This window comes from Danio rerio, chromosome 16 (genome assembly GCF_052040795.2).
Source record: "Danio rerio strain M-AB ecotype USA chromosome 16, GRCz13ab, whole genome shotgun sequence".
NCBI lineage: Eukaryota > Metazoa > Chordata > Actinopteri > Cypriniformes > Danionidae > Danio > Danio rerio.
Window position 1 is genome coordinate 57382600 of NC_141036.1, and position 16357 is coordinate 57398956.

At 35.2% G+C, this 16357-nt stretch overlaps 1 protein-coding gene across 3 annotated transcripts in view; it reads left to right on the forward strand.

The window, feature by feature from the left end:
• The first annotated feature begins 4463 nt into the window (after positions 1-4463).
• slc9a1a (solute carrier family 9 member A1a) overlaps positions 4464-16357 on the forward strand; it is a 407815-nt gene continuing 395921 nt past the window's right edge. For all 3 annotated transcript variants that reach the window (XR_015512082.1, XR_015512081.1, XM_087288024.1), the window contains exon 1: positions 4464-5724. Coding sequence is in view for 1 of the 3 variants with exons in the window: in XM_087288024.1 (XP_087144150.1) it covers positions 5484-5724 (241 nt within the window). In the remaining 2 variants the exon portion in view is untranslated. The remainder of the gene's footprint in view (positions 5725-16357) is intronic.

Sequence of the window (16357 nt, forward strand, 5' to 3'; positions counted from 1 at the left end):
ACTGATTTATTCAGAGTAAGTCTTTATGAAATGATTCACTGATTCAAATGATCCATTACATTCCAGTGAATCTCTAGTGAATAACTCACTTATTCAAATGATTCGTTCAGAGTGAGTCTCCAATAAATAATTCACTGATTCACATAATTCATTCAGAGTGAGTCTGCAGTAAACGATTCGCCGATTCAAATTATCTGTTATGAGTAAATCTCCAGTAAGTGATTCACTAATCTCAAGTAAATAGTTCGTTCATTTCATTTTCATTTAATCCCTTTTTTAATCCGGGGTCGCCACAGCGGAATGAACCGCCAACTTATCCAGCACATTTTTGAGCAGCGGATGCCCTTCCAGCTGCAACCCATCTATGGGAAACATCCACACACACATTCACACACACACACTCATACGCTACGGACAATTTAGCATACCCAATTCACCTGTACCGTATGTCTTTGGACTGTGGGGGAAACCGGAGCACCCCAAAGAAACCTATGCGAACGCAGGGAGAACATGCAAACTCCACACAGAAACGGCAACTGAGCCGAGGCTCAAACCAGCAACCCAGCGACCTTTTTGCTGTGAGGTGACAGCACTACCTATTGCGCCACTGCATCGCCCCATGTAAATAGTTCACTGAGTCAAATGATTTATTTAGTGGGTCTGCATTAAATGATTCACTGATTAAAACGAACTGTTACGAGTGAATCTTCAGTAAATGATTCACTGATTCAAATGATTTATTTAGAGTGAATCTCCAGAAAATAACTTACTTATTCAAATGATTTGTTTAGAGTGAGTTTCCAGTAAATGATTCACTGATTCAAATGATATGTTCAGAGTGACCCTCCAGATAATAACATTATTATTTAAATTATTTGTTTAGAGTGAATCTCAAGAAAATAGTTCACTGATTCAAATGATTTATTCAGAGTTAAGCTGTGTCCCAAATGGCACACTACACTATGCACTCATGCACTATGTACTTATGCACTTACACACTCAACAGGATAGTATATGTATGTAGTGTTGTCCCAAATGGCACACTAATGTTTTTTTACTAAGCGGAAATTCAAACCGTTTCCCTGATGACGTTTGACTGTTGCCAAATCAATGAAATAAACGACCGAATTATCAAATAATACCTGCCGTGAGTATAACCGCATTCACCATCAGGAGGCGCTATAATCACTCTTGTAGGAGAATTTTGCTTTCACCATCCAAAATAAATAAAGTTATTCAACATGTGCGTCAGATAGCTCCGCCCCTTCCGCTACGTAAGCAAACCTGCGGTCGTTGAGTGCGTGAAGTGTCCATCATTACACACTTCATTTTAGGGGCTGAATGAGTGCATCATCCGGGTAATTAAAGTGCACTTATTATTTTGAGAGTTTTCAATGTGAACACACTACTTACACTATTTATACTACAAAATGGCATAAAATAGTGCATAAGTATGCGATTTGGGACGCAGCTATAGTCTGCATTACATGATTCACTGATTCAAACTATCTGTTACAAGTGAATCTCCAGTAAACAATTCACTATTTATATAATAGTGATTATATAATATTTATATAATATTATTATTAAATAATAATATAACAAATTATTTGTTCAGAGTGAATTTCTAGAAAATAACTCATGTATTTAAATGATTCATTGATTCAAAGGATCTGTTATGAGTGAATCTTTTGTAAATGCAATATAGAAAGTATTCTGAATGCAGCGAGTTTTGTTTAAAAACTAAACATAATGTTAAATTAATGTTAATTATTTCTGCTGCAGTTGCACGTAATAGATAATAGATAAGTTTTTAATTTGGTCATGTCATAGTGCTTCAGTTAAGTTAAGTTTACAGCCATGTATCTTTGTCCATTTTTCCACATATAGATATTTTCTTCCAATTGAAGTGTGTGTGTTGTGATTGGTTGGTTTGGTTTGGGTCATAATACTTTAATGAAGCCTAAAAAAATATATCTGAGTCATCTGACCTCATGATTACTGTCATCTAAGCTGTTTACTGGTGTAGAAAGTTGCTTTAGAAGTCAACAGGAGGATTACTAAACTACTAGTTGGTGGATGTTTGTTCATTTAAAAACACTTCTGACATTGAATAACAGTAATTTGGACAGGAGATGCAGGATTTTGGCCGTGTGCCGAGCTGCATTGCAGTTTTTGGATCTGTATTGAGTCCTTCAGCTGTGAATGAAGGACACTGAGCAGATCTGAGTGTTTCAAACTGCAGGAGAGATGGGACAAAATGTGGAAAGAAACACAATGACTGGAAAGCAGAACAATGGATGTCGTATGACCAAGTGTGGATTAAAAGTGAACAATAACACGAGTTCGCTGAATTGACTGAATCATCCTGTCAAGGCGAGCAGGGTTGCCAGATCTACGCAAGATTTACAAGCAATATCAGAACTCATATACATTGTGAAATATGTAGTCCAATGTTAGGACTATTTTACGTATTGTCATCATTTGTATGATTGCATGTGATTTAATGGTAGCACTTTAGATTCACACCATCTACTGGATTATCACCTGCCTATTGTTAATATATTGAATGTGTATTATCACTTACAAAGTATGATCTTATATTAAATCTCTGATCCCACTCAATACCTAAACCCAGCTACCTTACTAACAAATAATAAGCAGCTAAACTAAATCATCATGTCAAGGATGCAAGCAGGGTTGCCAGATCTATGTGAGATTTACGAGTCTGGAAATAAAAATAGATGTGGTATAGTTCCAAATTAACAATAATAAATACTGTTGAAGACAGAATTATTCGCCCTCCTGTGAATTTTGTTTTGTTTTTTTAATGTTTCCCAAATTATGTTTAACAGATTCAGGAATTTTTCACTGTATTTTCTACAATATTTTTTTCTTCTGGAGAAAGTCTTATTTGTTTTATTTTAGCTAGAATAAAAGCTGTTTTAATTCAAGGTCAATAATATTAGGCCCCTTAAGCAATATATTGTTAGTATTGCTCAACTACACTCAGCGGTTTCTCAAACTTTACCCTGCGACCCCCAATATCATCTGAGGTGGTTATGAATATAAAAAACTTGTACGCAATAGCGCACACACACGAATGGACCCAAGTTTATTCATTCATTCAATATTGTAACCCAACTGGTTGAGTAATAAATAACCTAATAAAGGTTAAAAAATAACTCAACAAAGCACCAAATATTTAACCCAACTGGTTGAGTTATTAATAAATAACCTAATTAAGGTTAAAAAATAACACAACAAAGCACCAAATATGTTTAACATCAACGACTGGGTTAAATAAATAACCTTTTTAGTGTACTTTATTCCTTAGTCTGTTTTACAGGAAAAAAAAAAATCTCCATAATGCAGAAAAACGCATTACTGGAAAACTAAATAAAAAATTGTATTAATAAATAAATAAATTAATTAATTAATTAATTAATAAGAATACCCATTTGACGTAATGACGCATTACTGGAAAATAAATAAATAAATAAATAAATAAGAATATCCATATGGCATAATGACACGTTACTGGAAAATAAAATGAAATAAAATAAAATAAAATGAAATAAAATAAAATAAAATACATAAATAAGAAAACCCATATGACGTAATGACACATTACTGGAATATAAATAAATAAATAAATAAATAAATAAATAAATAAGTAAATAAACAAACAAATAAATAAGAATACCCATATGACGTAATGACGCATAACTGGAAAATAAATAAATAAATAAACAAACAAATAAATAAATTCATTAATTAATTAATAAACAAATAAATAAGAATATCCATATGGCATAATGACACGTTACTGGAAAATAAAATGAAATAAATAAATAAATAAATACATAAGAATATCCATATGGCATAATGACGCATTACTGGAAAATAAAATGAAATAAAATAAAATAAAATAAATAAGAATACCCATATGACGTAATGACACATTACTGGAAAATAAATAAATAAATAATTAAATAAATAAATAAATAAGAATATCCATATGGCATTATGACGCGTTACTGGAAAATAAAATTAATTAATTAATTAAATAAATAAATAAATAAGAATATCCATATGGCATAATGACGCGTTACTGGAAAATAAAATAAATTAATTAATTAAATAAATAAATAAATAAATAGAATATCCATATGGCATAATGACGCGTTACTGGAAAATAAAATAAAATAAAATAAATAAGAATACCCATATGACTTAATGACGCATTACTGGAAAATAAATGAATAAATAAATAAATAAATAAATAAATAAATAAATAAATAAATAAGGAACAATACCCATATGGCGAATGACGCGTTACTTGGCAACCCTGACCGCAAGACCCGCAGCGACCCTCCTCTCCACTGGATGCCGCTGCAGTCCAAGAAAGAGGCTCCTCCCCTCCACTCATCATTCAAAATCTCCCCAAAGGGTGTGTTTTCACGGCTCTACGTATATTCGTCCCGCATCACGCACTGCAGACATGGACAAGAGACTCGGTGTGTGTGAAAAGAGCAGTCAAAGCGCTAAAGGACACCGGGAAACTTCTTCAAAAAGCGCCGAAGATCTCGCCTGACGCTGCCGCCAATTCAGCAACATCATCCGTAGTTCTTCAACCGACTTTTCCTGTCACCCGGATCAGGGCAGGACAGCGAGATCTCCGGTTATCAGTGGAAGACAACACGAGTATGCAGAAAACATGAGTGGAGGTTTCAAACCGGATCGATCGGGAGTGTTTTGGAGCTGTCATTGAGTGTCCTTTTCCCCGTAGGGCTGAAGGTGATGAGGATGATGAGCAGGGAGGAAGAAAAACACCGTCAGTTTAGTTGAAGGAGCTTTCTAACAGCATTTATCCGAACATATATACCTGTATAGTGGTTTATGCAGGTATACACACACACATATATACATACCTGTGTTTATGCACCGGTTCATCTTCACACAGAAAGGATGATGGTGATTTTGGAGGAAGAAAATACCATCAGTTTAGTTGAAGGAACATTCTAACAGCATTTACCTGAGGATATATACACCTGTATAGTGGTTTATGCAGGTATACACACACACATCTATATACCTGTGCGTGTTTATTGTTTCATCTTCACCTGGAGAGGAGGATGATGGTGATTTTCGAGGAAGAAAACACCACCAGTTTACATAAAGGAGGCTTCTAACAGCATCTATCTGAACATATCTATATTTAAAGTACATGTATGGTGGTCCTAGCGTATAAGCAGGTATACCCGCACACACCTGTGCGCATTTCCTGGTTCGTCTTCACCTGGAGAGGGTGTTGATCACCAGGAAGCAGGAACCATAGGATCTCTTCTTACATTCCTCTTCAGAAAATGCTCCAGGACTCGTTAAATAGTTTAAAAACAAACTTCACAACAGCACTAGCAGCCCTGCACAGATAATAGGAGCCTTTGCATATCGACTTCTCGCATCTTCTGAAACTTATCATGGAGCTCAAGGTGTTTATCGTGGCTTTGGGGCTCTTGTTGGGGAGTTTGGTGGCCGCCAGCTCCCCGGCCGCGAGCAACGGTAAAGAGAGTTCTCATAGTGGGGTCGGTGATCACGAAAGCGCTGGTCACGGTAATCAGTCCCGGAGAGCCTTCCCGGTGTTGTCGTTTGATTATGAACACGTTCGACTGCCGTTTGAGATTTCACTATGGGTGCTGCTGGCCTCCTTGATGAAGCTGGGTGAGTGTGTTCATTTTGATGTATTTTTGCTTCATTTTTTTTTTATTGAATACAAGAATAATAACATCACTGCATTGAAAAAATACAATAACAAAAAATAAGAAAGACAGAGAGGAAAAAAAAATTACACAGCCTCAAACATTAATAAAAAAGATTGTCATAAGCTTTAAGAAACTTATTCTTCTTATTATTATTAATAAGCTTAAGAGATTCAATATTATACGAAATTTCAACAAGGAAAGTATTAAAAACAGGTATTGTTTTTATAAACTTATTTTTGTGTATAAAAAATTTACAGTGTAACACAAAAAAATTTACAATAAGATCGAGAGCATGATCATTATCCGAGAAACACAGAAATATATCTTTTATAGACAAATTTAAATCATGTTTAAAAATGGATGATAAATAAAAAGTAATGTCATTCCAAAGATGTTTAATGTGAGTGCAACTATAGAATAAGTGAAATAAAGTCTCTTCGTGTGTATTGCAGAAAGTACACAAATTAGACATATCAAAATAATTAGCAATTTGGGAATTTGTAGGACAAACATTATGCAAGATCTTAAAATGTATCTCTCTTATTTTATTGGATATGCTGAATTTTTCAGGTAATAACCATGCTCTCTTCCATTGAATGCAGTCAGAGAAGTTGGTCCAAAAAAAATTTACATCTTGGGGTGGTATATACAGAGTAATGTAACAATCGTCTGACATGTCTGTTGTCACATTTTTTATCAAAAAAAGACACTCCATCCAAAAAAAGTTTAGGCATAATTGTTTCCCTCTCATTAAAGTAAAGAAACGTTTTAAATAAATGCACATAACTTTGTGACAAACTCTTTATAACACAGTTGAAGGATTTAGCTGGCAAAGGGAAGTTATACAATGTCATAAATTCTTCATATTATTTTTGCTTCATAAACAGTAGCATCGTAAACAGTATGCATGTGCATTACCTGATTGAGGTAAACTTGGTTATTTATTCGCACATTCATTTAGTGACTACATGTGACATGCTCCCTGCATCATCCATGGTACTTGAATATTCTGAAATCACATGCGAGTATGAATTCAAATCAACATTAGCATTATTTAATGGACTGTGAACAATAGACAATATATGTATATATATATATGTGTATATGTGTGTGTGTATATATATATATATATATATATATATATATATATATATATATATATATATATATATATTGGGACAATAGACAGGATCATTACTGGCCCGATTGGAGCCACCTTTTATTTAATAATTTTGAACTGCAATAAAATACTTTTACATTTTCCATATTTTTTGTTTTGTTAACACAGGATTTTGCTTATACATTTATTAATATTTTTTGTTAACAAACATTATTTAAATACATTATTTCAATAATTATTAACATTTAAATAATTATACACCATATTTTTGATGCAGTATTTAAAATATGTTGCTAAAAATAGCTATTAAATAAAAAAATTTCTTTGACGGTTACAGTGAAAATTTATATAAAATTTGTAGACTTAATTTGATGTCGACAATGATATCTTGTCTTTGACCCATATAATTCATATATTATGTTTTTTTTCTGTATCATTTACAGTATGAATAAACTGCGAGAAGAGAATTGCTTTTTATAAAAGTAGCATGTGTGCATATTATTATAAAAAGCGCTTAGATCGGCAAAATATATATACAGACCACACTTTAATATTTTCAATTGTGTCCAAAGTGCATGTTTAATGTGATAAAGACTTCATTCTGGCATCTTGTTAGTGTGCGGTGACCCCATCAGACTCTAGAGACTTTTAATTACCCTCTGCCCAAGAGGGTTTCCTTCTCTTCTCATGCTACTACATTTATTTACCAGTGTATATAATCGTTTTGGATTTTGTCACACTGTGTCCGAGTTGCTCAATCTCTACACGCAGCTAATTTGAGACCGCACAGTCATCAAAACACAATATCAGCAGAATATCTGGTCCAGTTTGCAGTTTATTCTAAAATAAACCAATCAGACTGACATATGAAGTGACCAATGGGGCACCAGACAGCTGTGCAGCGGCATCAGCCAATCAGATCTTTTTGTTTTAGTGCGGATGCATGCATGCATCAGAATGTCTGAGACGAGGACTATGGTAACCTAAGCTTGCCATTGAATTACACCTTAGCAAACGGTGTCAATTAGGCGCCTTATGTATTGATGGTTACAGTGCGAATACTGACCCACAAACAGCACCTGTGCAATTAAATGCTTAGGATGGAGTGTTATTTTCATTCTGCCTGATTAGAGGTGGCCATAATATGGTTTATTAAATCATGTTTTGCTTTCCGAGCGAGTTGTTATTGTGATTATTGCTGTGGCTATTAGTGTGGGATTATGCATGACATGATTGTTGCTGTCAGTGCTTGAGTAGGGCTGTGGAATATGACAAAATATATTGTGTGGACAAAATAAAAAGTGTTGTCATTTCATATTGCTGTGAATTTCGTAGTGTCAGAAAATGCTTGTTTAACAGTAATACTTTTACATAATTTAAATAAGCACAATATGAACTCATCAGATTGAGGAAACTTATTCCCTCAGTTTAATCTCAAAAAACTTGCATATTTAAGTTTATTTGACTGAAGCTTTTGTGTAATGGGGTCTCCTAAAATGCAAGTTTATTGAACTTGTTGCATTTGTAGCTTGTACATATCATTTTGAGTAATGGGGTCTCTCAAAACGTACATATTTAAGTTTATTGGACATGATGCCTTTGTAGTGTTTACTTAAACTATTAAGTAACGGTGTCTCCTAAAAATATACGTATTTTGTTTTGTTGAACTTGGTTTTTGTGTGTTGGCATGGCGGCTCAGTGGTTAGCACTGTGGCCTCACAGCAAGAAGGTTGCTGGTTTGAGTCCTGGCTGGGCCAGCTGGCATTTCTGTGTTTGCATGTTCTCCCTGTGTTGGCGTCGGTTTCCTCCGTGTGCTTCGGTTTTCCCCCATGGTCCAAGCACATGCACTATATACTTTAAAAAAAATTATATGTTATACGATTTAATCAAGTTAATTGTGTTGTAACTTTAGTTTTTAGGTTTTAAGTCAGTTTAACACAATATAAGTTCAATGGACTCGTGAGGTTAATTTGATTGAGCTTAAAAATATAAGGCAAACAGATTTATTTTTTATTTTTTGTAGTGTAGGTGAATTGAATAAACTAAATTGGCCATAGTGTATGAGTGGACTCGCTGTATAAATCAAATGCTGGAATAGTTGTCGGTTCATTCCGCTGTGGTGACCTCAGATAAATATGGGACTAAGCTGAAGGAAAATGAATGAGTGATGCGTTTGTAGCTTGTACTTAAACTTTTAATTAGTGGGGTTTCTTAAAACGTAAGTTTATTGAACTTGGTGTATTAATAGAATATACTTAATATTTTTTTATAATGCACTTAACGTATTGAAAGTTTAATGTTTACATTTAGGATTTTAATTAGTAAAATTTGCTTCTTTTTTTACGCCAAACCTGAAATCATTGATTTTTGAAAAGGAGTTTTGCTTTATTAATTTATTTATTTCTAAAAAAAAAATTTTTTTCTCGTATGCTCATGAGTAAATTTCTAAATGAATGCTTTAAAATATTAAAAAAATAAAATTAAAATAAATCTTGTGGGTTATTTTAAATGTTTTATCTTTCCATTCCTAAAGATTTTCAGTGACCAAACTTTTAATAGATATATCTGTTTAATAAAACAATTTTGACTAATATTGCCTATTTATTGGCTTTACTAAGAAATGAATAAAAATACACATTTTTCAAAAGAGGGTGTACTCAATAATGCTAAGCACTGTGTTTTATTAAAAACAATCAATTGATAGTATTTACAGAAATGCTACTATATCATGATAAATATCGTCATCAGGATATGAGATGACTTGTATTGTGAAATGACATTTTTGTCATATCGTCCAGCCCTACACTGTAAAAAAATCCATAAATGATCAGTTTTCTGTATTTTATGATTCATATTTTAAGTTTCCCCATTTATTTCTACTTTTGAATTGCATTATGGGAGCTTGATCTTTCTTCCAACAACTTTTTAAGCTTAAAAAGTTCAAAAAATTTTTTTTTGTTTACATTTTGTGCTATATTTTCTGGGTTAGTGTTATATATTATGATACAAAAACTTTGTATTAAACTGCCTAAACATTTTCTGTTATTTAACATGCTTATTTCTCAATATATTATTTCGTGACTAACTGCATCTGTTTAATGTTTATCGTCTTTTTTTCTCATATTTATTTTGTGTTGTCACTTGTCACTTTATGTACACTGGAAGCTTCTGTAGCCAAAACAAATTCCGTGTGTGTGTGTGTGTGTGTGTGTGTGTGTGTGTGTGTGTGTGTGTGTGTGTGTGTGTGTGTGTGTGTGTGTGTGTGTGTGTGTGTGTGTGTGTGTGTGTGTGTGTGTGTGTGTGTGTGTGTGTGTGTGTGTGTGTGTGTGTGTGTGTGTGTGTGTGAGAGAGAGAGAGAAGCACACTTGGCAATAAAACTGATTCTGATTCTTATACATTTTTTTTCAAACTAAAATGTTAATAAAAGACACTATGTTAAACTGTGGAGTTGAATTTTCAACGTCAAAAGTCGACAGAGCTGAGATCAACATCCCATAATGCAATTCACAACCATAAATAAATGAAAACCGGTAAATTAACAGATTTTTTGCACTGCGTGTGCTTGAGTGGAAACAGAGAAGCACAATGTTTGGGGAAATAAAGCAAGCATGATGCAAGATGAGAGGAAGATGTTGGAGAAAGGCGAGATGAGGTGAGGTATGTGCAAATAGTGGGTTTCAGACTTTTCTTCCTGTTTCAGAAGCGTGTGTGGGTGAAAGTTATCACCCGTGACACTTACTAGTAGCTTACTGATGTCTGAATCTCCCGCTGGAGTCTGTAAACGGCTCTGTTCTTCAGCCCCATGGGGTGTTTGTTTGTGTACACATCTCAATTCTCAATCTCTGCAAGAGCTTCAATCCACTGTGGGACATTTTAGAGCTACTTATTGTCTTGTTTTTAGTATCTAAATCTTCTTATCTTAGTATCTGAATCAAGCAGCATTTTCTAGACAAGTAAAAACAATTGTCTTTTTTTTTTCTGAAAACAAGTCAAAATTAAGTTAGTTTTTACTTAAAATGAGGAATATATTCTAGCAACAGTAATTTTTTTATGCCACTGGCAGATTATTTTGCTTGTTTTAAGGAAAATCTTATTTATTTATTTTTTGAAAACAAGACAATAATTTTTACTTATGCAACTTATTAAATTTTTTTTTATATATTTGTTGGACAATACAAAATATGTTTATTTATTCAGCCCAACAGTTCTGGATACAGAAGATTTAGTATAGATTTAATGAATGAATGAATGAATGAATGAATTAATTAAATCTAAACCAGCTCTTCTGTATCCTGCTGAACTGTTGGGCTGAATAAACACATCGCAAAATAAAATATTTTCCTACTTTGTTTTGTATTGTCCAACAGATATAAAAAAATGTTTTTTTAATTAATTAATTAATTAATTAATTCATTCATTCATTCATTCATTCATTCATTCATTCATTCTATGTGTTGTGAATTGAAGAACAGTCAAACCAGGAGAAATTTAATCAAAAAATCTTAGTTAAATACACAATTTAGAGGGCAGTGTTTCTTGGTAGAAACAAAAACTGCCATTGCAGGTTTAGTAGAAAGCTCTTCTTTCTGGTTCCTGCCACTTATAAAATTCTTTTCCTGGTTTTTAAATCTCTAAATGGCCTAGCTCCTTTCTATCTGTCAGACCTGTTAACTGAAGATCAGCCTGGTCGGGCTCTTCTGTCATCTAACCAGAGACTATTATTCATTACAAAGTCGAGGCTGAAATGCAGGGGTGAGCGGGCTTTCGCAGTAGCTCGTCCTACTTTGTGGAATGCTCTGCCCCTCTGTATTAGGTCTCTATGATCTCTGTCTGTTTTTAAATCTAGCTTGAAAAATTACCTTTTTGATTTGGCATTTTATCAGTGAGAATTGTTTGTTTTTAGCTATAATAACTATTAGTGAGAATTGTTTGTTTAAGCTAAAATTTTATATTTTTTCTTTTTTGATTTTTATTATTCAGCACATTGGTCAACCTTTGGTTGTGTATAATAGTGCTATATAAATAAAATTGACATTGACATTCAAATAACATGGTCATCAGTATATTGTGCCATCATAATATTTAATAATATCTTGATATTTTATTCTTCTATAAATAATGCAATCCTGCGATGGGACTTTTGTGGATGCAAACATTGGATATCAATGCTCAAACGATATATTGTTCAGCCCTAACCAGTGTAACCATGTGTGTTTTTTTTTTGTTTTGTTTTTTTTTAACAGTAATTTATAACCCTAATTTACTAAAGGCCTATACCTGGCAAAAGCTAAGTCCCCTTTATGAATCCAATGCCTCTGTATGTTTTTTCCAGTATGTTCATGTCAAAAATTAAATCTGTTTTGAGGCTTGTGATTCATGACTGCACATATCAACCTAAGAAGTGTGCATGCGAACACTTTGTAAAAAGATTTCAGCTCTGATTAAAACAGAAGTGCTTGGCTGGTGTTGCGTTTTCTTCTCTGTTTTCACCATGTCAAAGTGCACCAAAATGTTTCTTCAAGTCATGCATGCCAGTTAAACCTCTCCTATTGGCCAGAGCGCACCTGTTTATGTTGCTCTATCTGTCAAGATTGACTGACAAGTTTGCTCTGTGAGCTTATTTTGGCTTGATCTGAAGATGTTGAGAAAGCATTCTTGCAATGCACTGGCAACAGCAGTTACACAACATTTTGAGATGAAAAGGCACTTCTTGGATTTCAGTTGTAATGATGATTAGGAAGGAAATGATGACTAGGAACTCACTCAAGTGCTGATTACACTCAAGTGCTCTCACTTTTTCTTTCGAGAGGCCTTCATCAAATATTTGCAGTCACGTAACGATTCAACTCACCACAATTTGATACAATTCACGATACTAATCTCATGGTTTTTTTACAAAATTATTTGAAACAAATTTAAGGTGATTTCCCAGAGATGGTTTGCGACTGGAAGGGCATCCACTGAGTAAAAATGTGCTGGATAAGTTGGCGGTTCATTCCGGTGTGGCGACCCTAGATTAACAAAGAGACTAAGCCGACAAGAAAATGAATGAATGAAATTTAAGGTGAAGAGCTCTTTTGTTTTTCTTAAATGCTGCAATTATTTTGCTAAATTTAATATATTGTCTGCCATAACTAAATTGCTATTTTAAAAACAAATAAAAAAAATAAAAATAATAATAGTACAGTAACAATTTCAACCGGCTCACAGTGAATCGTTACATCACTAAGTATTTGTGCCCAAATTTGCTGGCGCCCCTGGTCGCTATTGAGATCCTCATACATGAATGTTCCATACAAGCCAGGTAGGGCTGGGCGATTCTTTCTATTTTTTTTTCTGGATTAATTCGAATTTACGTTTTAAGACGATAAAATTTTTTATTAAATCGATAATTCACGATTTTTAAAAATAAAAATATTAGATACATTATAATTGCACCAATGCGCTTTGGTCCACTCTCTGTATTACGCTGCCTGACTGCCTGTCTGGGTTTCAATCATGGTAGTAATGGACTGAACACAGAGACTGTTAACACCTTTCGTTTGATGCGCTTTGGTTCACGCTCTCATGCTACTCCACCGCTGCCTGACGAGGGGATTTACATTCAGACTAATGCAACAGGTAAAATCCTACATGACTTCTAGCTTGACTAAGTCCAGTCTGTGTGGATTATGTCAAGACAAATTCCCTTATCAAGTCTATAAACTCGATCTCCTAACATGTATGAAGGACGTAAAAATCTGCCATGTGAAAAACGGCGCCAATCTTAGTTTGGTTTGAACATGAGCAGAGGTGAGCAGCTGTAGCAGTGAAAAGTGAAAGTACCCGCCCCTATTACGTCAATAGCGGACCTAGTTGAAACCCATGCAGGCAGTCAGGCAGCGTAATACAGAGAGTGGAGCAAAGCGCATCAAATGGTCAGTATTTAAAAGAAAAACAGAATAAATAAAAAATGTTATATTAGACAAACATCTGGTGCTTGTTTTTGCTCATGCTATACGTCCACAGCTTCACGCATTGGGTTAAATAAGGGTGCTTTCACACCTGTGAATCGATTCAGTTGTTCTGAAACAGGGATTAAAGTTGTTACATTGTTGCTCTGTGTTCTTGGTGCGGTTCGCTTTCACACGGCAAAGTTTCTAAATGGATCAAAAGAGCTAAAACAAGTCACAAGTAAGTAAACTCTCCTCACGTTGGTCAGTTTCACGGTTTATTTTGCAGAGTCCCGCTCAGCTGTCAGGGGATGGTAGTGGTTTACTGGTGTTTGACAGGGTGTGCGCGACATGTCTGAAGAGCAAGGACGGATGCGGTGGGGAGGGATGAGAAAGGTGCGCGACGTATTTGAGGACCAAGAGGGAGACGCTCGATTTCTGGGAGATTATCACTCATTTGCAGGCATCCGGTAGTCTCTGCGCATTTGCGGGAGACTTGGGATGTCTGGAATGACCTCCTGCCCTACTCATAATTCTCTCTTCATATAGCTGTATGCCTATTACATGTCCATAATACACTGTGATATAACCGGGCTCGCATCATATTGCTTTCTCACTACAATCGCTTTGCTCCAGAGTTAGTTTCAGTTGAGCTGAGACCACCTCATTCAAGCGATCTCGGAGCGATTGTTTTGGTGCGGATCCAAATGGTTTCAAATGTGCCAAACAAACCGCGCTAACTGGGAAAGTGTGACAGATTCTGAAACAAAAGTCTAGGTGTGAAAGCACCCTTAGGCTTTACAGTTTCCATGTTCAGACCTTTTCTTCCACTGTATCTTTTTAAGAAAATGGCAGCAGCATTACATCCTGTCATTCAATCAGAAGAAGACAAAGTCAAAGCCGAGCTGACAGTCTATTTGATGTCTCCTGATGTATATTCAGACACATTTAAATAAAATTATTTAATAGAGTTATTTATAAAGAGAATGTTTCTTCAGTCATGTTGTTATGTTTTAAGTTGACTAGTTACACTATAAAAAAAAAAATTGAAATCGTCAATCGGTCAAACTTTATAAAAAAAATCCTATTTTTACATTTTTTTTTCTCATATCGCCCAGCCTTAAAGCCAGGTATGAAAACAGAGATGGTTCACTCAAAAATGAAATTTACGCAGCATTTACCTTTTTCCTTTAAAACAAACACAGAAAACAATATATTTTGAAGAATGTTGGAAACCAGTGCAGTGTTTCCTCTAGGATTTTTTCAGCTGTGGCGGCAGACTCTGTTGGGCATTTTACACAGATCTACCACTACATGTGGCGTTATTTCATTGACAAATCTCGTGGTTGCAGTATTAGGTTGAGATCACATTAATGTAATAGCCTACGAGCATGTCAATCTCTGCTTGAGCACCGATTTCCTCTGTTAGTTAATGTGTATTTATATAGCGCATTTATTGTGTATGGCCATACACCCAAAGCGCTTCACAATCATGAGGGGGATCTCTCCACACCACCACCAGTGTGCAGCATCCACTTGGATGATGCGACGGCTGCCACAGGACAACGGCGCCAGTGCGCTCCCCACACACCAGCTATTGGTGGAGTGGAGAGACAGTGATAGAGCCAATTCAGTGGAAGGGGATGATTGGGAGGCCATGATCGTATGGGCCGATAGAGGGACTTTGGCCAGGACACCGGGGTTACACCCCTACTCTTTCACGAGAAGTGCCATGGGATTTTTAATGACCACAGAGAGTCAGGACCTCGGTTTAACGTCTCATCCGAAAGACGGCGCCCACTGACAGTGTAGTGTCCCCTTCACTTTTACTGGGGCATTAGGACTCACTTAGACCTCAGGTTGAGCGCCCCCTGCTGGCCTCACTAACACCACTTCCAACAGCAACCTAGTGTTCCCTAGTGGTCTCCCATCCAGGTACTAACCAGGCTCAGCCCTGCTTAGCTTTAGTGAGTAACCGGTCTTGGGCTGCAGGGTGATATGGCTGTGGCACAAAACTAGTGCACAAAACTTCTTGCGCTCCCCCAAATATACGCTGTTCAAGTGCAGATTTTCTTGTGCGCCCTAAAATAAACGCGGCTGAAGTGTTATTTAGTGCGTTTATGTACCGAGTATGTCTCCAACATTTATTAGATTTGCTAGGAATATTTATGAACGTCTCCAATAGCAGTTTGAAGTTTGCAGAGCGGGCTGCGGCATTAATTCGTCCTGAAGTAAAGTGAAACGGATATAAACTCCAGCAAGATAAAGTCAATATATGCAGAGCCACAGACCTTTATCTATAAATAAAGTATAATTATGGAAACTCAATTCATCATAACTGAAAGCTACGCCATGTTTGATGGTCTGACGTGTCACACACCTGTCAAGTCAGTCTGTCAGTCAGCACGTCACTTTAACGGGTTAAACAGAACGCACAGCACTACTATGGTCACAGAAAAGTCATTCATTTACCTTTTCATACGTTTTTGGTGCGTTTTTAAAAAAAAAAATTTTTATTTATTATTATTATTTTTTATTAT